Below are 25,200 nucleotides of genomic sequence, written 5' to 3' on the forward strand. Positions count from 1 at the left end.
CATGGGCCATGGGGTCAGGGCCGGGGGCAGGGTGGTGGTGGTGGTGGTTGCAGGTGAAGCCCAGGGACTCATAGACATTGTTGCCTGCTTGGGCCCTGCACACCGAGACACTGCAGCACCAGCGCCTAGCACTGCCTGGAGTTGCCACTGCAGCTGCAAGGGCCTCTGGGTTGCTCTGCCCATGACACCCACTGCTAACACTGGCATTGAGCTGTAATGCAGTTGCACAAGGAATGGACTGCATGGCACATACAGCGCAAACCCATCGAAACCATTTTAAGAGGCCATTTTAAGAAACCATTTTGGAAAGCATTAGCACACAGCAGGTGATGAACCAGTTGTTGGTGAAACCGTGCAGGGCTGTGGTGTTCAACATAGCCACAGCAAGGAACACACAGCAGCAACTGCATATCCTGATGTGCCTATGCAACTGCGACCAGAACACAAGGAAAACCACTCGTGACAAGGTGAGAAGGACCTGGTGGCTCGCTGTCACACTAGCAGGGTAGCAGAAATGCTGTCACAGTACATACAAGGGAACCAGCCCTAGTGTCACATGTGCACGTTTCTGCCCATGCACAGCAAGGGGAGCTAGCTGGTAGTTGTAGGCAAGGACTGTGGGGAAGCACTGGGACAGCTTACCAAGACCACTGCTGCCCTGCTCAGCAGGTCCATTGCACTGCTTCTTGCCCTTCTTCCAAAAGAAGAATAGAAATTATTAGAGCAGGACTAATGATTTAAACTGTGCCTTGGCACAAAGTGGCTGGGTGCCTGTGTCTAGACTAGTGCATGTGTTTCTGGTCCAGCCCCTGTCAAAAGTTGAGAGGACAGCATAGTCCAGCCACAGCAAGGAGAAAGACAGTTAAGCAGCCTGGCCTGCCTCCACCTGGAAATGTGACCGACTGCCCTTCCAAGTGGCAGGAGTTGGTAGAGAAAGAGCAATTATTCCCATCACAACAGCAAGGGGCCTCTGAAGCAATCAACATGTGCCACGGTTAGCAGCAGTGTTGTACACACACATACACACACACCTCCACCCCCACACCCCCCACTAACTGCAGCACTCAGCTGCAGGACCTCACAGATGCCAAGCGGTTAGCCTGGTTCAACATGGGGCTGGAAGCCACACCAAGAGCTGTTAAACCCACAAAACCACCAGGTCAACCAGCTCCGAGTGTGGAAACCTGAAAGGGCCTGACAAGGACCTGCTCTCCCTAACAAGCCCTCTGCTGTGGGAAGAAAGGCAGGAGACCAGGGCTCAAACATGCAAATCCACAGGTGAGGAAACCATACCCAGGTCTTGACTGCCCCACAGAGGCCCAACCCTTCTCATGATGCCTGCTACAGCATTCCTCCGGAGACCAGCTCCAAACCGCACACAGAGAGCATTGGCCAGCTGGGTTTGGGGCCGAGGAGGCCTGGCAGCATCACCAGCCTCAGAAGGGGAACAATGTCGCAACATGACAGGAACCCAGCAGCAAGGCCAGGAAGCAGCTACAAACACCACACCTGCAGGACAAATCAGGCATCCTGCTGGCTGCAGCCTCCTCTGCTCTGGGACTGAAACAAAGCACGTGACTTACCAATGTCTCCAGGCCACAGCCAGGGGTAGAGCAGGGCCAAGGCACCCCAGGATAGAGCAGGCACGTGGGGAGAGAGAAGAATAGGATGAAGCCTGCTGGCACAGAGGGCTCGTGGCTGCCTGGCCTCAGCCTGCTCATACGTCAGCTCTGGTCCACGCAGACAATGCTTGCGCTAGCCTGGGCAAGCTCCCCCCGGATAGAAGGACAAGGGCCACCGTAGGCCCTGCTGGCCTGTGGCACAGGGGGAATGGCTCCCTCAGGGCAGGCAGCCAAGGAGGGCACCAGAGGCCAAGGGTGGCTGCAGACTGCTTGTCAGCTGCCTCAGGCACACCTCAGCCCTCGCCGTGGGCCAGGAGGCCTCACTGCAGCCAGTGCTGCAAAGGCGCAGCACCTAGAACCCTCACCCACAGCCCTCTTCCAATGCTCAGCCCCAAATGACAACAAGTAAAAAAAACTTCAAGTTTATTTCACTACAAAGGCAGAGCTTTCCCTTAAAAACCAGCTCGTTTCACTCATTAGATGGCATACGGCTGAACTGTAGGGGCCCTCCACGCTCCCCCCTCCAGGCCAGGAGCCACTGCTCCCCCAGGGCCACATGCCCCCTTGAGTCGCGAGTCCCACTCCATCCCTGAGGACTGCTCTGCCCTAGCTGGTCCCCAACAGTCATCCCATGGAGTCAGTGGGAGCCACCAAGGGGAGATGCCAGGTCAGCACAGCCCAGGCGTCCTGGCTGTGTCAGGCAGGCCCAGAGCACATGGGGCAGCCGTGCCCACGCGGCCCACACCACAGGAGGGCAAGGCCACATGGGCAGAGCGAGGAGCATCAGCCCCTTAACCTGAGCAGTGAGCCACTGCAGCACGAGGCAGCTCATGCAGGGGAGAGCAGCAGGCAGAGTCTGCGCTGCACGGCAGCACCACCTGTGGACCCCGTGCCAGTGGGCAACACAGGGAGCAGAGGCAGGCGCTGGCTGACCTGGGCACAGGCACAGGGTGAATCCTGAGTGGCTGGTCCATTGCTGCGAAGACTTGGCTTAGCCCAGGGGGGCCGTGGGGCCAGCACTGCTCGGGCCAGGTGTGGGTGGGTCTCCAACCCCTCCCAGCTACTTCTGGCTGTCTGGGGGTTGCCCCAAGTGCGGCCAACTCAGTGGTAGCTGTGTGGCAGGCGAGCTCACTCCAGGCACAGGAGGCACCGACACTGAAAAGCAAGAGAAGGGAGCCCCAGTCCATGAGATGTGAGGTTGGGAACCCAACATGGCCAGGGTGGGGAAGCAGACCTCCCCAGGAGAGCTGTTGGTCCCCTGCCTCTGCAGAAGACATGCTGGGGGATGTGGCAAAGCATTAATTAGGATGGGAACTTACCTGCTGGGCTATGGGGTCCCCTCCCCAACTCCTCCATGCAGCTTGGGAGAGAACAGAACACCCATCACACCTGCGCAACCAGCTGAGAGAACCTTGCACCTGTGGCCCTCACACTGGGCATGGCACAGTAGTTCCCAGGCACTCAGACTGCAAAAAGCCCTAACCCACTTGCTACCAAACCTTTTTCCCAGGCCAGCCTGCAGAGACCGCAAAGCCACATCTCCCTTGAGGACTGCCCACAGGCAAAGGGCTGCCCCTTCACAGCACCATGCACACAGGTCCAATCTGTACATGTGCTGGCTCCCTGCTGATATTAGCTCAGGCCAGAACACCCTGCGGCACTGGCTGCCAGATACACAGAGAACAGTCACGATGTCATAGGCCTGCCACACCCACAGGCACCTCTGCAAAGGCCTATGGGTTAATCTTCCACTTCTGGCCTGGTACTATCAGCTCCTCCTAAGCCCAGTGCAGGCACCAACAAGCTCAACCACCAGGCCCTTGCCTACGCAGGCCCAGCATGGACAGGTCTGCATCCTGGCCCGGGCCTCAATGGGGTCCCTAGTCTCCAGCCAGGGGGGAATCAGTGGGAGGAGATGGGGTAGGGGGGCAACTCTGAGACCCACCTGAGAAGCATCTTCAGACATGCTGGCCTCATCAGAGTGTGGCAGAAACAGTATGAGCTACATCTCTGGGTACCTGCTGAGGGTCAGTGCCTGTCCCTGACAGTTCCATTTTGCCTCTCCACAGTTCAGCTCCCCCATTCACCCCACCTCTCAGCTGACAGAGGCAGAGGAAGCTGCAGGGCACTCCCCCTTGCTCCCATGCAGATCTTCTCCATGTTCCCACCATGCCCATGGCCTGGGGCACAGAGAAAGAAACAGGAACAGAGTTCATCTGTGGGCTCCCTGCACACAAGCAGCAGCTTGCCACCTACCCAGATAAAGCTTCATCAAGGTTGTCATCTTCCTCCTCCTCTTCCTCCTCCTGGCAAATCAAAAAATTTGCTTTACTGCCTGAGCAGGCCTCTGCCAGGAGCCAGGTGGGACTGCTCAGAGCCTGTTCTGGGGCAGCAGGGCAGTCCCCCAGCACCTTCACAGGACACAGTTACCCACCAGGCATGGAACAGGCAAGAGATGTTTACTGGCAGTGGGGGCAAAGAGGGCACCTGCAAGGCTGGGCTGCTGAAATCCTCAGGGCTCAGGCACACAGCAACAGGGGGAGAGACAGACCAAAGGTCTCTTCACATCCACCCAGCCAGCAGAGCACCAAATGTGGGGTGTGAGCTGGGAACAAGCCACAGAGCTGAGAGCTGCTGCACACAGCGCACCTTTGCCTAGAGACAGGACCAGAGTGAGCACGCCTTGCAGCCAGAAGGTCAGGCATAGCCAGGACACACCTGGAAGCAGGCTGCAAGCAAGGATGAGCTCAAGCACTGCCAGTCTGGGCCAGAGCTGGAAGCATGAGGCCAAGGAGTGAGTGTCCAGGGGCTCCTGGTAGGGACAAAGCCCAGCAACACCGGCACTGCCCTGGCCAGCTCTGGACATGCCATGCATGCAGTGCAGTTAGGCAAGGCTGAGGCTCAGCCCAGGCTGGCCAGACAGCAACCGGACACAGGTCCTTCTCCTTCAGAGACACTGTCTCACCCTAAGCTAAGGCACCAAGTGAGCAGAACAGGTCCCAGCTCCCTGTTTGACAGTGCCAGCAGAGCAGGGCTGAGGGCTGCTGCAATGCTGGGCCTGGCAGGAGGCTCCTGGAGCGAACACCACTTGAGGAACTGCTCCTGCCTTGTGAGCCAGGCAGAGCATGGAGTGCCCCTCTCCATGTCAGGCTCCCACGTGTGAGGAAGACCATGCAGACACCAACAGGGTCTCAGCAGGCAGGGAGAAGGGGGCTGTGTAGGGATTACTCTGTCCCTGCCATAGTGTGAGACAGCCCTGGGCACGGGCCAGGCTTGCACATACTGTACCCCAAACTGGTGTCTGAAGGGAGGGCTCCCCGGGGGGGCTGGCTCACTTGCTCTGCCGGGCTCCCTGCTCTCCAAAGCACATGAAGGGTGAAGGGGCTGTTCCTGCCTAGAGCCTGGGACAGGGCAAAAGCAGCAGAGTTAGTGCCTGCAAACCTGGAAAAGGCACAGCAGAGGATGCACAGGCAGGACCGCGGGCAAGGGACAGATACTGTTGCTGTGCTCTGGAGAGGGCGTAAACAAGGCTGGGGGATCCCTGCTCAGGGCAGGTCCCACAGGGCCCTCAGTTGTGCTGCAGCTCAGCAATGCAAAAAGAGTTCAGCAGGGAACCACCCCCCCCCCCCCACCAGAGACAGGCAGGCTCCCCAGATGGGGCAGCAGCAGCAGGGAACACAGCAGCAAGGACACCACTCTCCCTGCTTGGTACATTTCACCAGCCAGGCAGCAAGCCATCTCTCTTCCACACAGCCCAAGGCAGGGTCCTGCACTCCCAGGGCTAGGCAGAGGGAGACATCTGAGAAATTCCTCCTACCTGTATGTGCTGCTTCCCAGAGATCCAGCGCCATCTGGAAGGCCTGGGCCACAGTCAGAGTCACAGCCTGGGCCTGCGGGCAAGAAAGAAGGGAAGTACCTGCTTTCATCTGTGCCCCAGAGCCAGGACCCTCCTCCCCCTCCTGAGACCTGGGAGCATCCAGGCCTCACTGCCCTTCCCCGCAGAACACACACATGGAAGGCCAGAGCTCAGTGCTATGTCTTTCCACCCACCTGGGCCAGCCATCCCCAAGAGGAGATGCCAAAGGAGCTAGGATAGAAGAGCCTCCCATCACTCACCACCCACCTCTGCAGAGGACACATATGCTCTCTGGCTCCATTTCCAGCTGAGGCGCACAGAGGTAGGAGCCATACTGGCTGCACTCAGCAGCACACACTGAAGGGGGAGAAGTAAGGGCCTTGCTCCAGCCCTTACCTCACAGGGCCAAGAGCAGAAGGGAAGTGCTTACAATCTTCTTCTTGGGTGAGAGGAAGGCATGGCACTCCAGGGCCCCGCTCTCCTGGCTCTGGGCAACATAAGCAAACACTTTGTTCTGCAGCTTGTCTGTTGTGCAGTAGGAGATCCTGCAGACAGAGAGGAGCTGCTCAGGGCAGCAGAGAACCCAGCACCAGTCTACTGTCCCAATACATCAACAAACAGTGCTGACAGCTTGACTCTTTCATCTGTCTCCCATAATCAGAGAGCCCAATGCCCCAGCAAGGGCCAGAGTTGCCCAGCACCTAGAGCTGGTGAGAGATTACTGCAACCACATGCATTCCCTCCTGCATTGCCCCCAGTGGGCTCCTCAGTCCTCTGATGCCCAGTTCAAGCAGAGGTGGGAACTCGAGCACTGAGACAAAAGGAACACAGAAGGGCAGGTGATTGCCTCCAAGGACAACATGGGAGGCAAGGCAGTAGGTGTCTGCCTTGACACATCCGCTCTGGTGCTGAGACCAAATTTTGCACCAAGGAGATGCCCTGTATCTGTTTCCCATGCAGCCACCAGCCTGCATCCATGCTCGCCGCACTCGGCATCCACAGACACCCAGCCCAGCCACAGCACGGCTGGCAGGGGCAGAAAGCCCCCACATCAGCTCTCCCAGCAACTGCCTGCAGCCAAACTGAGTGAGCACCCTCATCCTATTGCAGCCACGACAGGGGCCCTGTGTCACTGGAGAGGCAGACATGCCACCCTGCCCTAGCTGTGGAGGCTTTCCACCCATTGGCTCCAACATCCTGCTGATATTCAAAGGACACAGGCAGACCCAGGGAAATGGCCAGATAGACTGACTTAGAGCACAGGGCTGCCCAGGCCCCTGCCTGCATTCAGCCCCAAGGAAATGTTTTCAGGGCACAGTAGGGGAGAGAGGGGAGAGAACACTGGCCTTAGGGAGCCAGAAGGAAGGCATAAGGCAGATGGTACCACTGACTGACACTTCAGCTCTTCCCGACTGCTCAAGATCCCATCAGTCTCCAGCTGGCTGCTGGGAAATACCCCAGCCCTGGTGCCAGTCCCAGCCCTCCCCACACGCTGTGCCCACCTGTAGATGGAGATGTTCTCAACCATCTCCTTTGTCTCCGCATCCTGCAGTGAAATGCCCCTCGGCGACACTGTCAGAATCACCTTCTGGAACTTCCTAGCTCCCACCCGTGCCTGGCAGTGGGGAGACATCAGTCACCTGTGCAAACCTGGCAAGTGACTTCACCCCTCGTCAGCACCAGCCACCCAAACTCTACACAGGACACTATGCACTTGACCCCCCACTGTAAAGGCTCCTGCCACAGAGGTGACAAAGCAGAGCCTGGAGATCAGGCATGCTGTGCACAGAATACTCCTGGGGTCCATTCATGCTACTGCCATGCACATGGGAAAGGACAGGCCCCATCTCCCCCAGCATCTCACCCACCTCTCCGTGTAGCAACAGACACGGCTCCACTGCTGGAGTGCTCCCAGGGGTGAGAGCAAGCAGCAGTGGCTGTCCTGCAGAAAGACAGCTTTTCCCCACAGTGCAGAGGTGGAGACTGGCCAGATTTCTGCACACTACTCCCCTTGGGAACAGCAGGGTCCCCTGCTGGGGGCATAGGGTTGAGATACAGCCACTTCCTCAGTCTAGGGGCTGGACCCTGAACTGGCCCTTCTCCATTCAGGGACAGAAGGGCCCCAGGGCCAGCTCTCACCATGGCAACGATCCGACGGATGGCAGCTGCTGCCATGTCCTCTCCTTTGGGTTTCTCCACCAGCGTCATGCCCAGGTACTTGAGTGTGAAGCACATCCCCTCAAGCAGCGGCTCCTGCATATCAGCCCAGTTCTCAGGGAGCTCTGCAAAGACAAAATGCCACAGCAGCATGAGCCACGTGCCAGCAGCCCACGGTTAGTCCCAGCAGAACTACTCCAGCTTCAGCGGTCCCAGCAGTGGTGCTGCTACCTGCATGCAGCAGGGCACTCTCCTAGCTCCACAATGTCCTTGGAAGAGGAGAGGAATGAGATGATAGTTTACCCTCAAAGCTTTTAGCTCCCCACTCTGGGGTTACAGGCTCTGCTAGCACAGATGGCAAGTTTCTGCGCATCTACAGTGGGGCTCAGATGCTGCTCAGTGTTCAACACTATCCGCAGAAACCAAGCATTCCTAGTATCATCGGTTTCACTAGAAGCGAAATGGGCAGTGCTCTGTACTGTATCCATTTCACCCACCTAAGCCACCGGCACAACTCGGAAACAGCAGCATTTGCTGCCCCACTCACTCAAAACAAAAACCCCAAGTTACCCCAGTGTAATCGAAGCCAAATCCTCTGTTAGCTATGACCTGCAGCAACAGGCTGCCAGGAAAGGGGCAGCTTGTCCAGCATTCAGTCCAAGCAAGTGTGACTGGGAACCAACTGCACCATACAGGCTCTATGTTAAGGAAGAGCTCAGACTGATGTTTCAAGGATGCAAACACTAGCTTCCAGGAAAACATGATTTATGAATGAATTCCAAGGCAGAGAGGGAACAGAGCTCCAGCACACACCACTGTGCAGGTCATGGAATGAAAGGGCCCTGGCCTCTGCTTCCTGTGTCATCTCTTTTCAAAACTCATTGCTGCAGTCAAAAAATCAATGCCTGGAGCACTTGTCCACTCAGGCCTCGCCCCTAGGGACAGTCCTCAGCATGTTCAGCTTCCTCCAGAAACCAGGCAGTTTCACTAGTGTGTTCTGCCTGCACTGCAGGACATACCAGTAGGAGAAGGAGCCCTGGCCCTACTGTCAGACCTGACACCACTATTGTTGGCAGAGGACACACAAAACAAGCACCATAGAAGCACCTATTTAACCTCTGCTCCCATAGGACAAAGTCCCTGGCTTCAGCAGAAAGCTCACCATCACTGAGGGCAAAAGTGTTGTTTATCAGACTAGTGCCACACAGAGAGGAACAATTCCCTTGTGCCAAGCACCTCCTGGTGATGTTTTCAAGGAGAGCTGAAGTAGCTGTTAGCACACATCTACCTTCCTCAAACCTGAAATGACACCAGGGTAGTGACACAGAGGATCTGTAAAAGGGCTAAGAAACAGGGAGCCACGCTCCCTCTCCCTTGCTCTTGGCGATGCAGCCCAGAGAAGGGGAAGAGGACAGGACAAGAGCAGTTACATAAACCTTCACAAACACCAGGTTTGCACACTTCCCTTGGGGACTGCTTAAGCATCTACTGTTCACTCTATTATAATTCTTTTCAGGGTTATTTTTCATCTCTTTCCTGGGATTAACTCCCAGAACATTACTGGCACATTTGCAGAAAGCTCTGACTCATAATTGGGATAAAATGAGTCCATGGGGAAAGCAGGAGACCTTATTTGTGCAGCATACTCCTGTACGAATTATAACTTCGAGGGAACCCATCTCGGTACCACGCAGGCGACAGGCCCCTCTCTCTGGGGCAGAAGAGCCCTGTTTCACCTAAATCTTGGAGAGCAGCCTAGGTGTGCTGGGGCTGCCACAGAGAGCTCTGCTGCCCAGATGCGTGTTTGGGCAGCTGTGACCGAGGCAGCCCAGGTGCAGCCCGTCTGCACACAGGGCTCCACGTACCCAGGATCCAGCTGTGCCGTGGGCAGCGCAGCAGCCCACGAGTGATGCACAGGCCTGCCGCGCTCATTGCACGTGAGCAACCCCACCACCTCACCCCGATCCCATGCCCCAGCCCCACGGCCCACCAACCCGCCCGAGCTCACGGCCTGACCCACCACCTCACCCCGACCCCACACCACAGCCCCAAGGCCCCACCAGCCCGCCCCAGCCCCACGGCCTGACCCACCACCTCACCCCGACCCCACACCACAGCCCCAAGGCCCCACCAGCCCGCCCCAGCCCCACGGCCTGACCCACCACCTCACCCCGACCCCGCGCCCCAGCCCCACAGCCTGACCCACCACCTCACCCCGACCCCACGCCGCAGCCCCACGGCCCGACCCACCACCTCACCCTGACCCCGCGCCCCAGCCCCACGGCCCCAGCCCGCCCCAGCCCCATGGCCGGATGACCCGCCACCTCACCCCGACCCCACACCACAGCCCCACGGCCCCAGTCCGCCTCAGCCCCACGGCCTGACCCACTGCCTCACCCCGACCCCACGCCACAGCCCCACGGCCCGACCCACCGCCTCACCCCGACCCCACGCCACAGCCCCACGGCCCGACCCACCACCTCACCCCGACCCCACGCCACAGCCCCACGGCCCCAGCCCGCCCCAGCCCCATGGCCTGACCCACCACCTCACCCCAACCCCACACCACAGCCCCAAGGCCCCACCAGCCCACCCCAGCCCCACGGCCTGACCCACCACCTCACCCCAACCTCACGCTGCAGCCCCACGGCCCCAGCCCGCCTCAGCCCCACGGCCTGACCCACCGCCTCACCCCGACCCCACGCCCCAGCCCCACGGCCCGACCCACCACCTCACCCCGACCCCGCGCCCCAGCCCCACGGCCCCAGCCCGCCCCAGCCCCATGGCCGGATGACCCACCACCTCACCCCGACCCCACACCACAGCCCCACGGCCCCAGCCCGCCTCAGCCCCACGGCCCGACCCACCGCCTCACCCCGACCCCACACCACAACCCCACGGCCCCAGCCCCACAGCCTGACCCACCACCTCACCCCGACCCCGCGCCCCAGCCCCACGGCCCCAGCCCGCCCCAGCCCCACAGCTTGCCCATAACCCCGCGCCGCTGCCCCACAGCCTGGCCACAGCCCGCCCCCCGGCCCCGCACCGCTGCAGGCAGCAGCCGCGCCCCAGGCCGGCCGGGCCGGGGCTCCCTGCCCGCGCACCGGCGCCGGGCAGGCCGGAGCGATGCTCCCGGCCCCGCGGGCAGGGCAGGGCAGGGCAGGGCAGGGCAGGCCGCCCTTCCGCGCCCCGGTCCCGGCCCCGGCCCGCACTCACTGCGCCGCCGGCGGAGCCCCAGGCCGTGCCGGGCGAGGCGCGGGCTCCGCAAGACGGCCCGTCCCGCCGCCCGCAGCGCCTCCATGGCCGGGCCGAGCCGAACCGGGCCGAGCCGAGCCGGGCCGAGTCCAGCCGAGCCGCGGCGGGAGGCCCGGGCGGGGCGGGGCGGGGCAGAGCGCGCCGCCCTCGGCTCCGCCCGCCGCGGTGACGTCGCGGCGGCGCTGGGGTTGCTGGGCAACGGGGCCGGGCGGGGTGGACCCAGGCCGAGGCGGGCTCGGCGGCGGCGCGGGCCGGGGCCGGGGCCGGGGCCGGGGCCGGGGCCGGGGCGATGCAGCTGCGGCACGTGCGGACCCTGCTGGCCCCGCAGGTGGGCCGGGCCGGGCCGGGCCGGGGCGGAGGGCTGGGCCGGGCCGGGCCGGGGCGGGCGGCGCTGACGCCGTGCTGTGCCCGCAGGACGGGGCCGCGCGAGTGACCTGCATGGCCTGGTCGGCCAGCAGCGCCCGGTTCGCCGTGTGCACCGTGGACCGGGTGGTGCTGCTGTACGACGAGCAGGGCGAGCGGCGCGACAAGTTCTCCACCAAGCCCGCCGACGCCAAGGTGAGGGCCGCGACCCCCCGCCCCCGCCCGCTGCGGCGGGGCCTCGGGCCTGCGCGCGGCCGGGGCCGCCGGGCTCACGGCCCGCTCCGCCCGCAGTACGGCAGGAAGAGCTACGCGGTCAAGGGCATGGCCTTCTCCCCGGACGCCACCAAGATCGCCGTTGGCCAAACAGACAACATCGTCTACGTGTACCGGATTGGAGAGGAGTGGTGAGCGTGGCGCGGGACGTCGAGCGGGGCCGCGCGCCTCCTGCCCACCCGCCTGCGCTCAGGAGCTGCGGCGGGCCCGGGCCCGGGCCGGGGCCTGGTCTGGCCCACCTCGCCGTGGGCGTTAGTAACCTGCGCTGAATCGCTGCAGTGTTCCTGTGCTGATCCTGTGTGGATCCCTGTGGGAGCAGGTGCCAGTGGAGCTTCTGCGGAGCCGCGGCTGCAAAGCCTGCGCTGCTTTCCCCTCTTTCGTAGACGAGGAACTGAGGCATGCACCTTCTGCTTTGCTTCAGTCTCGTTTGCTGAAGCGTGTTCTGCCAGAGCTGCTCAGAAAGGCGGATTGTCAGAATTTTGGAAGCTCAGAGGGTTATTTTCCCATAGCCTCACTCTTGTAAAATGCTGAACCATTTTTTTGAAATTTTTCTACCTAACATTGGCTTATGTTAGATAGCCAGCATACAAAACTTAAGTGGCTTGTTTGGCAACACTAAAAGGGACTGAACGCAAACAGTTGGGTAGCCTGAATGGGCAGTATTACCAGCTTCACTGATACTCTTTTTTTTCTTTTTTTTTTTTTTTTACAGGGGTGACAAGAAGGTGATATGCAACAAGTTCATCCAAACGGTGAGACTCAGACTCCTATCTTACTCCCTTTTCACCAGTGTAAGTAGGATAAGGACTATGAAATGTCTTTTTGCTCATACTAAGCAGGTGTGGTCAAACTGTCAGGGGTATTTGAGCTCCAAAATATGCAGGTAGATCCTAAAATAATCTCTAAATTTTGAGGTATGTCTTACTGGCCAACTTGAGAGGCCTCATAAGGCTTGCATACAATGCAGTAATTGTCGAATGATCAATATAGTTAATTACAAAATTTCAGGGACTATTCTAGGCATAAGTGGATAGAACCTTACTAACTTGTTTTAAGTGAATTGAAAGGGAGAAACAAGAGAGACTGAGCCCAACTGTTTTTCACAGGCCTGCAGCTCTTAAGCATTTCAGTAACTGATCATAGGTCAAAGAATTGCCATAGCCCATCTATTGATCCCTCCAGCAGAGCAATACTCTTTCCTTACTGTGACTAGAACTGAAAGAAAAACTGGGCATCCATGCCCAGCCAGACACCACCACTTATTCCTGCTTCCTCCTTTCTTTGAAGTTCAGTTGCACTGCCTGAAGTTGTGCTGCTGACACTTCCCCGTATCATCCCTGCTACTCTTCCCAGTAGCAGTTCATGCTCTGACATCCAGAGTGAGTCAGTTCTCTGAAGTAATGATTAGATGATAAAGGGATGGGGGAGGTCATCTCACAAACTTAGCCTAACTTAACTGGGAAGCACGGAAGACGGTGACCGGATTGACTGATAGCCTATTTTGATAGTTCAGTCAGGAGTTCCTTTGTTAATGTCCATGGCTAGAAACAAGATATTGGTACCATTAGGTCTGCTGTACCAATTCACTCTGTGACAGTTGGAGATGATATTATGACTGTCTGCCCTACCTGGGAAGGGTTTTTTTTCGCCCACTAGGGAGAGTGGCTGAACAATCAGTGAGTGAGTGCCCGGGTGGCAGTGTTTCGCATTGTATGCTCTTCCAGCATGTAGAAGTAAACAGATACCAGTTTCAGTTTCTGTTAGTAGTCCAAGCTGTGAGCTACATTGTCCGAGTGATAATTTACAGTTCATTTTGAATTCCATTGTCACTGTTGAAATCATTAGCATCAGCACCATTTGGGATAATTATCTCATTAGCCGCTGTAGCTAAACCCAACAGAGACCATGAATATGTTGTGTGTGTGTGTTTACAAACCTATACCAAGCACTCCTAGTTACAAAATAGACAAATCTGCTGCAGTAAATTGATTCACTATTGGCTATTTGAACAAGAAATTTTCATAAAGCTAGGCCACTAGAACTGCTATTTATTTCACTGAGTTTGTCCATTTTATTACCGGCCCAATATAGCTTCCTGTTATGGGTGATAAGAAAGAGTATGGGAGATGGTAATATACTTAGCCTTAAAGTTACTTTTTTTTTAACCTGTGCAAGAACTCATTTCTTATTTTTCTTAACACAGGCTCTTTACCTCTTTACCAATGACATCTGTTTTACCTTTGGTTGATATACCTCTTTTGGGAGCTTCCCTAGACTGACTCATTAGTTTCATCACATTTCATACTTCCAAGCTACAAGAGTTTATCAAAAATTCAGCTTTCTGATTGTGTCTCAGAAATGTCTGTGAATTCAGATAAAGTCCTTACAAGTGTGTAATTTAATTGCTACATACATTTTGTATATGGCTATCGTTTCATTGACTGTCAAGAGCACGGTTTTGGAAAAAGGTGTTACAACTACAGGGATTAGAACACAGGATGAGGTAGTGATATAAAAGAGGGGAGATCTCAAGAAGCCCATGTAATATAGATGATAGAGGTTTGTAGGAGAGGGTAGACATATGTCAGGAGTCCCTGATGTGCTCTAAAGCTAAAAAAGTGACAGTTGTGCTCCTGTTAGCTATGAAAATCTTCTCTTTTATAAGCGTCTAGAGATTGTGGACATCGTATTCTAAAGTAGGTAATCCAATCCTGGTGTCAGTCTAGTGGGGTTTTTTTTTTCGTAGATCTCTGTAGTTTGTCAGTCTCAGACACTGTGGGCACCCAAATTGGACACAATGACTGGGATTCATCTACTTTTGCACAGACTTCCAAGGTGTGGATTAGAAGTGTCTCCTTTCCCCTGACTATGCACTGTGTTTTGTTGGAATGCATTGCTCCAGGGCAGGCATCTAATTCCCCCACAAGCTCAGTGCAATGCATTCTAGATGACTGGGTCTACATCCCGAGCAATACTGTTCCCCTTAAATTTACCTAGATATCTCTATATCTCCACATGTTCAAGATGCTTTCAGGATATTCATGATTTCACACCAGCCTCTGCCTTTTTCCTGCTTTTGCATGCAGACTAATTCCATGGCAGTTGCTGCGGTTCCCTCTTGCAAAAACTCTTTGGTGGACATTCTCTCTGCTTCTGATGACGTTTCCTTCATCCCCTTGTACTGCGAGACCTGGAACGTGCTTGGAACAGAGAGCAGCCTGTAACTTCTGTTGAACAATTTGGAAAGCTGAGATACAATTTTCTGCCTCATGGAAGACCTGGTCAAGTTTGTGGATGTGCCTAGTAGTTCACTGCTCCCCAACCACCATTTCAATTTTCCAGCTGACATTGGAGGAGATAGATTGGTAGCTAATTTCATGCTCCAGCACCATATTACAAAGTGGCTAGTGGCCTGTGCATGGAGTTCTGGGCTCTCAGACAATAGCTGGAAAAACATGAAGGGATGCTAAGGACTCTCTCCAGGGACAGTCCTCCTATGGGACAGGGCATGAAAAAGGGGAGAAAACTGTGGCAAGTAGCCACAGCAGTTGGCTCCTCAGATGCTCAGGAGAGTGGACGCAAGCTCCCTGTATTGTCAAATCTCCATTCTTTACAGACGCAACCTAGGAGAAGTGAGCATGTCCTGGAAATGTTGCTGCAAGTATCTCTCAACAAGATTCACAAACTCATTAAAGGCAATTTGCATTTCTGCAGGCAGCAGTGCATTTATATATTGATGTGCTACAAGTGCCCAGTACCGGTGACCCGGTTCCATCATGGCACATGGGGCCAAAATCCCTTGTTACCAGCCAAATGTGCTGAGTGAGAGAGAGGCAGACACAACAGAGTTTTTGCTTTTCCTTGCAGTTCATTATTTTACTGTGCATCATCACCCCAAGATTCAATACTAACCCAAACATAAAGTGTGCAGAATTCAGCCAAAGTGCAGTTTCCATATGTTCAAACACCTCAGGTTTATAATTTCAGTCAGGTTATCTCCTTGGTCGTCTTCATCTTCTCCTGGTTCTCTAGTTCTGCGGGCATGTGTCAGAGAGCACTCAGTAGCTCTCTATCAAGGATTATCTTGAGGATGATGGAAGCGTCTGGAAAAGGCAAAGGTATTATAGGTTCCCTGCCCAAGAAACCATCTGTATGAGAAAATGCAGTGCAGTGACTAGTTCTTTTACATCTAGGAGCAAATGTCCACCAGCCCTCCAGGTGGTCCAGCCAGTTGCCATCATGCTATGACCCCCACTTTTTCCATTTCACTAGATGAATTCCCTGCTATGTAGGCCAATGAAGTAGCCAGTACCAGGTAAGAAGGAGTCACTCTCCTGGGCCAAATCCCCAAAAGACATAGCTGGAGCTGCTCCTTATGGAGTTTCTGTGTCAGGCCCTCAGGTGAAGGACAGCCTCAGCCTTTGAGTTGAAAGCCTTCATCTCAGGGTCATGGCCTGTTAATGGGGCCACCATTTAGGCTACTCTTATGCAGGCTTAGGAGGGCCCTTCAGCCTCTCTGAATGCTCGCTCCTGGCTGCAGGGGAGGGACCTGTGCAATTCTGTTGCTCTGGTGTTAAACGGCTTTCTTCAAGCTGTTGGCTGTGGCTGAGCTGTTGTGGTGAATGATCATGACACTGGAGGCCATGCACGTGTCTATCCAGACAGGAATAGATGGCAGAAGGGGCTTCATATCCACTTTCCCCTTTCCTGAACATCATGGCTATGCCAGGTGTGGGTGCCTGTAGCCTCAGTGGAGGGACCTTTTGTTGTCACTTGCTGCTTGCATGCGCTGGCAGGGACTGGCACTGCTGTCTGTCCCTCTGGCTCTTCTTTGCTGGGTTACCTGGGTAACAGCCTGATGGGAGCCAGCTTTCCGTTTTGCTTGGCACTGCTCTCTGTTTAGATCAGCAAGTAGTACTCTCTTTGCTGCTTGCATCTCACAGCACTTGGATGCTGTATGCAGCATGCATACTGGTTTTTGTATTTTAATGGTTCATTTCTCTTTTTGCATGCCTTTTATACCATTTCTATCATAATAAATCCTTTATTTTTCTAATGCTGTCTGTGTGGTTTTTTACCACTGTGTCCTCGAGGGAGTAGATTTTCTCCTATAGATAAATGTTGATTTTTACTACCTTTTAGTGCATTGAGTCAATGTTAGGGATCATGTATTGAGCCCTTTCCTTCCCCTGCCATTTGCAAAACTTGTTGAGCGCTCTTGTACATCTTCTGCATACAGTGACCCTGTTCTGCTCTGCTAGCAAACAAGGCATCCTGCTAGAGGGCCAGGATGAGTATGTGCAAGTTTGACTCCCTTATACTAGTAGCTGAGCATGTTGCCACTAGGCAAACTTCATTTCCAAGCTGTCGTTAGGCTGTGGTTGTGTAAGACAGAAAATAAGGATCTGGCAGATAATGAGGGAAAGATATGGATGCCTGGGAGGTAGGAGCAATAAAAATGGGCCTTGGTCGTTGGTTGGACATGTAAGTTATGAGCAGCTTAAGTATCCAGGGGCACTTTGATATCTAATTGTAGCTGTGTTTGCTGATGTGAATGGCAAGAGTGGGGGAGAATAGATGAGTTGAATGAATGAAGGCTTAAACATACCTAAAGCAGGCCTAGATGCTTAAAGTAAAACAGATGAGCCAATGAGGCTGGTGCTGATGGCATGGTGCCTAACACTGGGGTAATATAGCCTTCTTATTAACTGATATTCTTTAGTATAAATGTGAAGCAATTCCATTAACTCTCTTGGCCATCTCTCACAGTTGGGTTTCATGGCCAGCTTTATCCATCCTGGCCCCTGCCTTGGATTTTGAAAATCCCTTTGATTTGGCTTTAGTGAACACATTTCCCCCTGACCTACCAAGGATCTCTTGTTTGTAAATGAAAAAATATGAAGACCTTTTGTGACCCAGCAAATGAAGATCCAAAGTACGAATGTTCTCATATCTATTACAGAAACTAGCAGAGCCAAATTGTTTTTCTGTTTTATACTAGTTGTAAAACATCTTTAGAAATAGCCATGGTTATCTATATTCAACAATAGCGTCTGGAAAATCACACATCAGATCAATGAGAGATCTTCTCAGAAGAGCATCTATACTGAAGAGTATCTAGTATAACTTGATGGCCTGCTTTTGTTCTCAGCCTGTTATTCTACCCCACCTCACTATTATCCAATTCAAGCTTTAGTGTGGAGGGCTTCCCTCAGTCCCACTTTAAGATCCACCCCGGTGACCCCATCTCTTCTTTTCCTGGTCTGAGTGGTGTTACTGTTTATGAGCTGTCTTGTGTGGCAATGGGGCAAGTAGTTTTCTAAGTAGGATGGAGCTTTTATCTCTCTTTTTACCTCCTCCTTGTCAGAGTGCCGTGACCTGCTTATTGTGGCCAGCGGAGAATATCATTGTCTTTGGTCTCGCCGAAGGAAAGGTAGAGAAACTTGTTATTTGTCTGATACTCTCTTCCATGCAGGGGCTACCAGAGCCTGCAAGTGCCTGGTCTGCTGGACAGGAGTCATTACTATGTGGGCTTAGGGCACTGCTCAGCAGTGAAGGGATTACACCACTGACTTGAATTTTCTGGTTCTGGTTCCCAGTTAGCCCTTGGAGGATCTACCAGATCCTTTGGTCCTTTTCCCGAGGCTTCCTAGAAACGTAGAATTGTGACTGCAGCTCCAGCTCTTCTCTGATCTACCAGAAAGCAATGAGCTTTCTGTTATTTCTGGTACTGCTCATGGGCTGGGAGATCTCTGAGGATATTACACTGGGGAAATACACATTCTGATATGGGGAACAGAAGCAGCATTGACCAGGTTCTCTTTCTCAGGTTCGTTTAGCAAATACAAAGAATAACAAGTCCTCCACCATTTATGGGACAGATTCCTATGTGGTCTCGCTAACTTCCAAGTGAGTATGGCATTGCTTAGGCTACGCTGCTTTGGCTCAGTCTCCTACCCAGTCGTTGGCCCTGGCAGAATTTGTGGCAGTTTAGGGGGTTGTCTTTTTACTGTCAGTTCCTTGCGGAGATGATATAATTCTGTGCTTGTCAGAAGGAATTCCTTCCTAAAATCTGACACATGACCAGCCCACAATGGCCCGTGCAGTTTGACTGTCTCCCAAAAACATGACAAGGTGTAAGTCCCCATGAGATTGCTTACATATATTGATTTTTTAATTTTTTTTTAAAGATTATATTTGTCAACTTCATCTAGCTAACTTCTAACATTAGAAAAGCTGAAGGACTACAGAAATAAAAATATTCTGCCAGATAAAACTGTGACAAAGTAATTAGAAAAATCAACCATAAAGTGCAATCTTAAATTATTTTAATTAGATTTCTTTTTAGCTACTTTAGTATCCTTCTCCTAAAATAATATAAGCTATGTTATTGTCTTAGCACTGGGATTTTCGCTAATTGTCATCATCCTGTTTTTTGAGTGCTAACCTATTTCTAAACCTAAAACTAGTCTATGGCTCTGACTCCCTACTACTAGGAAATCTCTCCAAAGTCCTTCTTTATTTCAAAGGCTTTCTATTCTCTCCCTCTTTCTCTCTCTCTCTCTCCCTTCCGCCTTTTTTCTTCCCCTCCCCCTCCCTTGTTCCTTCCCTCTTCTTTCTACCTCCTCTCCCTCCCTCTTCTTTTATTTCTAAGCACAGCTCATGCTACCATTGATATAGAGTCAATGACATATCTGGGATTGCAATAGACAGAAGACAAGCCTGTGATTCTTGTGTTGTTACAGTGTTCGTAGGACTTGGATTCTGTATTTGAATTACCGTTGAAAAGTATTAATTCTGTGTGTTATACAAAGCCTATAGCATCTTCCTTCCTCTCTTCCCCATAATTACATAGAGAACTACACAAGACATTAATGCTACAGATAATGGACTTAGAGTGTTTGTCCAGATAGTTTGTTTCCAACTTTTGTTGCTTTTAGGGATTCCTAGAGTCACAATATCCAGCTCCACTTCTGGATAGTTCCATTGCAAGGGCTGTTTCATACTCCTGCTGTAAGAAATTGTATGCATAGTCATTATTACACTTAAGGTTCCTTAACCTTTCTGTATTTTAGCAATACAATAAGTTGTTACTGTGATTTTACTTGATGAAGATTCTTAACTGGCCACTGTCCTTTTCTCTCTCCATACTTATGTGCTTTGTTTTTGCAGACCCTGCTACAGGTACTAGATCTTCTTGTATACGTCAGCCAGCATACCTTTGGCTCTGAGGAAAGTCAGTGATGGCTCTGGGACTGGCTCCTCTGGGCAGAGGTGGGGAAGAAGAGGTGTGAGTGTTACTGCAACTTTGCATCATTCTGTCTTCGTTTCTTTGCAGTGTGTCAGGGAAGGGAATCCTATCCGGCCATGCAGATGGAACCATAGTACGTTTCTTCTTTGATGACGAGGGCTCAGGTGAATCACAGGTATCAAAGATCCTCCTTCAGTGAGCAAAATTTCTCTTTGTGCAATCTGTTCCCAAGCTCAGGAGCTTTGGAAAGTGATCAAGCTGTGGAGGGAGTTCACATCTGGAGAGGAGCTGCACTCTGTACATGCTAGCATAGGGCTTGTGAAGCACTGATGAAGACAGAACAGTGACTAGATGCTTTGAATTACACTAAATGTGATGGTAATAGAGGAAATTACCTCTGTGTGTGTGAGACGTGAGGCTTTTCAGAGATCTGGAAAGATCTGAGGATGTTAGTACGTCCAAGAGAATGTTGCTTGAGTGGGTAGAGTCCCAGGGCACAGGTATTGCCTTCTGCGGAGGGTGGGAGATCCCTTAGGCAGGAGCTACGCATAGTGAGGAAGAGTACCTTTTAATTTCTCCATCATTTAATGCTGCTTTGGCCCCTTACTTTGTCCGTCACTTAAAGCTGCTTGGTACTGTCTGTGGAAAAGGCAAGGAAAGCAGGCCTTAATGGCTGTCCATTCCTTCCAAGGTGCAGTAAGAACAAATCATCATGGTGCCCATCCCAAGTTCTCACTATCTCTGCTGACGGTATACTCTAGGCACCCAGTATTTCTCCTGAGCCTCCTGTTCCTCCCTAAAAAGAGTAGAGTAGTCTCTGCGCTTTAAGCTGTGTTGAAGGGAATGTTATTCCCACTCAGATCTTTCCTCTCTACGTGAAGCAGTTTGTGTATGTATGCTGTCTAGCATGATATGCTGAAGGCCCCAGAGTTATTCTACTGGGTTAAGATTGCGTCCTAATCAAGTTAATGATATTGGTCTTAGTGACAGGAGGAATCTTCTCTCCTAAATAAATGAATGGGATAGTTCATGCATTTCTCAATTCTGGTTTCTGTCTGCCTTCCTACAGACTGAGACAGGCAGACAAAGCAACCGTCGTGAACTGGACTTTACCGAAGGGCCTCATACTGGTTTCATTGTGATAGCTGACTATAGAGTCCGGTTGGGGAATAGAACCGTTGCTGTTTTCAGAATGTTCTTTCTTGTCTAACATAGGGTAAGTTGGTGATGCATCCCTGTCCTCCTTATGCCCTTGCCTGGGCTTCCAATAGCATTGTGGCTGCAGGCTGTGACAAGAAGATTGTAGCTTATGGGAAGGAAGGTAACGTGATTCAAACCTTTGACTATAGCCGGGACTCCTCAGAGAAGGAATTCACCACAGCAGCCACTAGTCCTGGCGGCCAGGCTGTTGTCATTGGCAGCTATGATAGGTATGGTGCCTAATGGTAAAGTCTCCCCTTTCTAGTGCTTTCTCCTTCAACCATGTACAGTTCTTCAGGTCTGTGCTTTCTCATCTTTTCTGATAGGTTAAGGGTATTGAACTGGAGCCCACGCCGCAGTGCTTGGGAGGAAGCCAAACCCAAAGAAATAGCTCACCTCTACACCATCACAGCTTTAGCATGGAAGAGGGATGGTTCACGGATCTGCGTGGTTTGTATCATCAGTCTTGAGCCCATGAGTCATGTGCCAGGCACAGTCTCATGCATGCTCCTGAGAATAGGATGATGTGATGTGGGGACGGCTGCTGAGAGTGGTCACGTGCCTGGGCTGAGATACAGGTTAAGGGACACTGCTGCATTCAGATGTACTATGTGAAGAGTATGAGAGTGGAAAATAACTTGGGTGCTTGTGTAATTGCTCACTGGAAGCAGCAGTCCTCCTTTTTTTCACAGAAGTATAATAAAAAAGTTCAGCATAGCTTCTCTAGTGCAGTATCACTAGCATTCTTTGCTCTGAGCATCTGTGAGAAGCACTGTAAAAACTGAACTGTTCCTTATACTCCATGATTGCGTGCCATGTTTTCAGTTCAGAGTTATTTTTCTTCTGCTTCCAGACCATGAGCCTTGGTCTGCCTTTCTGTACTAAGTTGAATAAATCTTTAAAGCCCTGCATTTGTTCCTACAAATAATTATTTAGGAATATTGCCATTTACAACTTCTCTTTAATTGTTTTTTCATCTTTTTATCTTCAACAAAATCAGGAATCTTTAAAATATATTCAAACAAAATTAATTGAACAGATGAATGCTTGCAGAGAAGGGGAAGGGGTAAGATACGGGAGAGTAGTGAAAGGGAAACAAAGGGTTTGAGGATGTCATAAAGAACATAAAGGAAGAGATAAAGGTGGAAGGGTTCTCTTGGAAGGGAGAAGAGTTTGAGAGGTTGGGAGAGAGAGGAGTGGCAAACTGAGAGGATTGATGGGGAAGATTACATTGAAGATGTTTTTTAACTCCTCTTCTTTCTCTGCCATGTATGTGCCAATATTTGGTAAACTCTGTTTCTCTGGGTATCTCTGGATCTTTCTTTTCTTTCAAGAAAGTCAAGATAGGGCTAGTCCCTATGCATGTGGGGTGCTTGATCCCAGATCTGTTGGTTGCTGTCTCACCTCTGATCTTCTTCATGTGAGTGGGACCTGGAATATCTTTTCTTATCAGAATTCACTGATGATGTGCTTTGCGTTTGTTTCCCCAGGGCACTCTTTGTGGAGGAGTCGAACAATTTGACTGCTGCCTTCGCAGAAGCATTTACAAAAATAAGTTTGAAATGACATATGTGGGACCAAGCCAGGTAAGAGGCTATCCGATGAAGTAATGTCGCTTGATTAAAATAAGATGTTCATTAAAACTAGACATGTTTGGAGTTTTTGGTGCCATCAGCTTATTTTCTGTCTGCCATCTATCTGTCTCCAGTCCTTAGCCCAGTCATTCAGATTTCTTGTAATCATCTGAGGGGAGCCATGTAAATTCTGTAGTAGCTAGCTTCAGACCCAGTAAAACTATTCTTAAAAGAGTTGAGAGCGAGGGTGTATTTCTCTGAGTCCATTTACTTCATTCCCTCCTGTCACACAGCCTTGAAAAACATGCTCAGAAATCAGAACAGTGAATTACCAGAGGAAGTATTTTAGGTTCATATCTACAGTTTGTCTGTAGTAAACAGACAAACTTGCTGGGAAAAGCATAGGGAAGCATATTTCAGGGACAGGGTAAAGTCTGGGCAGAAATTGACTGGGAGCAGAGAAAATGGAGTTTATTTCCTAGTTTGTAAATTTGTGTGGGGTACCCCTATGCAAAATGCAGGCTCCTTAAAAGACTTAATCTCAGCCCACTTTCCCTGGTTCAAAATTAGATAATAAGGGTAGACTAGCAGTCCAGCCACTCTCTGGAGTCAGTGGAGAGAGATCAGAACTCCCAAAGGGTGACTCACCCCTGAGGGCCTGAGTAGTCCTCCAGATTAGGCTAGGAACTTATAAAATGGTAGAAGTGAGAGTCCCACACTTCTTCTACAGTGCCAACCCCATACAAAAGGGATGGTAAGGTTTCTTTAGAAAGCCGGACAAAGTGCTCGGAGGGGACCTCTAAATATATCTTCCATTGGGCAAGGAATCTGTGTTGTTCTTCCTCTCTGTATGGAAAGAGGCCTCATATTTCTCCCACTTTCTCTAGGTCATTGTGAAGAACCTCTCAACAGGAACTCGAGTTGTGTTGAAATCCCACTATGGTTATGAGATCAATGAGGTGAAGATCTTAGGGAAAGAGAGATATCTGGTGGCCCATACTTCAGACACATTACTGCTGGGTGACATCAGCTCCAACAAGCTCAGTGAGGTACTGGAAAACCTCTGGCATTTCCTGAGTTTCAGATGCTTAACTTTGCAACTCAAAAGAATATGTTTCTGCATGGGAATGATACATTTCTTTTCAAAGAATCGTAGAATTATTCAGATTGGATGTAACCTTGAGAGGTCTTGTGTCCAACCTCCTATTCAAAGCAGGGTGAACATAAAATTCAGACCTGGTTGCTCAGGACTTTATCCAGTTGGATCTTGAAAACCTCCAAGAATGGAGATCCCCCTGTCTCTCCGGGCTCCTATTCCAATGCTTGACTCTTGCCATGGGGAAAAACTTTTCCCTTATGTCATATCAGAATCTCCCCTTTTTTAGTTTATAACCATTTTCTCATCCTCCCACTGTGCTTCTGCAAAAAACGCCTGGCTCTGTCTTCTTAGAGCTCTCCTAAGCCTTTTCTTCTCCATCCTGAGGAAGCCCAGTTCTTTCAGCCTCTACTTACAGTGTGAGTTTTCTAGCCCCAACCAACTTAGTGGCCTTCTCCTGAAGTCGCTCCAGTTTATCAATGTCTTTCTTGTATTGGGGGGGGCTCAAAACTTCATCCTGTAGATCTGTACAGTCCACATGTGAATGTATGAATATGCTTGTGTTTAAAAAAAAATCTACCCATCGCTGCAGTACCACAGTTCATGTCATTACCATTTCTGGTACAGATCTATCCATACAGAGCTGTCCATACCCTGAGGCTCATGGTGCGCTGGGTGCTGAGGCTGTGTGCCAAGTCCATGAAATGTTGGCAATAGGTCTTAATGTCCGACAAAAGTATGAACTTGGCCTCAGGATGCTTTTGCTTTGTTCACACAGGTAGCAAATACCTTTAATCAGGCAAACTGTGTGCTAATCAATCTAGCTGGGAGCTAGATTCTGCTGGGAACCAGCTGCGCTCCTGACTACAGATTTGAGCTGGGGGAATACTGCTGCTTGGTCATCCGTCTGACTAAACAGACTAAATCTCACAGGTTTCTCTGCACCATACTGCACAGAGAACTTTTTCTTTCACTTGCACAACTAGTCCTTTTTAAGGACTCCTTAAAAAGAATATGGTTATGTATGCATAGTCCACTTACCAATTTGCTGTCTCACAGGAGCTTCGTTGAAGCAGTGGCTTGGAGCTCTTGTTCAAGGAGAGAAGGGACAGCTGCAGCTTTGGCTTTCAGTTTTCTGCCTCTCTGTCCACTTGCCTGTTGCCATTGCAGTAACTATTGCATTATCTAGTGCTCTTTCAAAGTGCCAGATCAGCTGGTTCCTCACTGGCACTACGCTGATCATTGCTAACCTGACCCCACACAAGGATATAAAAGAGAAAGCTTTCAGCCCCATGTGGAGATTCTGCCCCCAACAAGTGGTAGCACTGATTCTACGGAGTAGATTTACTGATGCAAAGGAGGAAGGCAGAGAGGTGCCTGTGAAAGAACGGGCTAGAGGGAGTACGCTGGTCACATAAAAGGCTCTTGTCCAGAAGGCAATCAGATGGCTGCAGAAAAAGGACAGGAGTTTAAAGCAGAGGTTGTTGAAAAAGGAGAGGGAAGTGGGGCACTTGCAAACTGAGAATAACTGAATTACAATGCTGACAGCTGAA

At 51.7% G+C, this 25,200-nt stretch overlaps 2 protein-coding genes across 3 annotated transcripts in view; one reads left to right on the forward strand and one right to left on the reverse strand.

Moving 5' to 3' along the window:
- Positions 1–2,028: 2,028 nt before the first annotated feature.
- Positions 2,029–11,039, reverse strand: LOC104138083 (low density lipoprotein receptor adapter protein 1). Of its 2 annotated transcripts, XM_068936548.1 has the most exons (9): positions 10,852–11,039; positions 7,618–7,760; positions 6,981–7,093; positions 5,909–6,023; positions 5,440–5,512; positions 4,911–5,023; positions 3,879–3,928; positions 2,942–2,982; positions 2,029–2,777 (listed from the first exon to the last, which is right to left on the reverse strand). In XM_068936548.1, the coding sequence occupies exons 1-9, from the start codon at positions 10,934–10,936 to the stop codon at positions 2,683–2,685; spliced, it is 828 nt and encodes a 275-aa protein (XP_068792649.1). In that variant the 5' UTR covers positions 10,937–11,039; the 3' UTR covers positions 2,029–2,682. The 2 variants fall into 2 exon arrangements, with proteins under 2 accessions (XP_068792649.1, XP_068792648.1); XM_068936547.1 differs by lacking the exon at positions 2,942–2,982.
- A 65-nt stretch (positions 11,040–11,104) lies between these two features.
- The window catches only part of IFT172 (intraflagellar transport 172), a 43,276-nt gene continuing 29,180 nt past the window's right edge, over positions 11,105–25,200 (forward strand). Inside the window, exons 1-11 of the mRNA XM_068936552.1 lie at positions 11,105–11,218; positions 11,305–11,448; positions 11,545–11,657; positions 12,239–12,278; positions 17,894–17,959; positions 18,356–18,435; positions 19,865–19,952; positions 20,993–21,207; positions 21,304–21,427; positions 22,468–22,563; positions 23,439–23,600. Of these exons, the coding sequence (XP_068792653.1) occupies positions 11,180–11,218; positions 11,305–11,448; positions 11,545–11,657; positions 12,239–12,278; positions 17,894–17,959; positions 18,356–18,435; positions 19,865–19,952; positions 20,993–21,207; positions 21,304–21,427; positions 22,468–22,563; positions 23,439–23,600 (1,167 nt within the window). The 5' untranslated portion in view covers positions 11,105–11,179. The remainder of the gene's footprint in view (positions 11,219–11,304; positions 11,449–11,544; positions 11,658–12,238; positions 12,279–17,893; positions 17,960–18,355; positions 18,436–19,864; positions 19,953–20,992; positions 21,208–21,303; positions 21,428–22,467; positions 22,564–23,438; positions 23,601–25,200) is intronic.

Source organism: Struthio camelus, chromosome 3, assembly GCF_040807025.1.
Source record: "Struthio camelus isolate bStrCam1 chromosome 3, bStrCam1.hap1, whole genome shotgun sequence".
NCBI classification, from domain to species: domain Eukaryota; kingdom Metazoa; phylum Chordata; class Aves; order Struthioniformes; family Struthionidae; genus Struthio; species Struthio camelus.

What these genes read in the sequence shown, in the direction of transcription:
- LOC104138083 (XM_068936547.1), bottom strand. Translation starts at nt 10,936, where the DNA reads ATGGAGGCGCTGCGGGCGGCGGGACGGGCCGTCTTGCGGAGCCCGCGC. An exon ending in GAGAACATCTCCATCTACAG is followed by an intron (nt 6,024 to 6,980) that starts GTGGGCACAGCG and finishes CTCTGTCTGCAG; the next exon opens with GATCTCCTACTGCACAACAG. An exon ending in CTTGATGAAGCTTTATCTGG is followed by an intron (nt 2,778 to 3,878) that starts GTAGGTGGCAAG and finishes CTTGCTTTTCAG; the next exon opens with TGTCGGTGCCTCCTGTGCCT.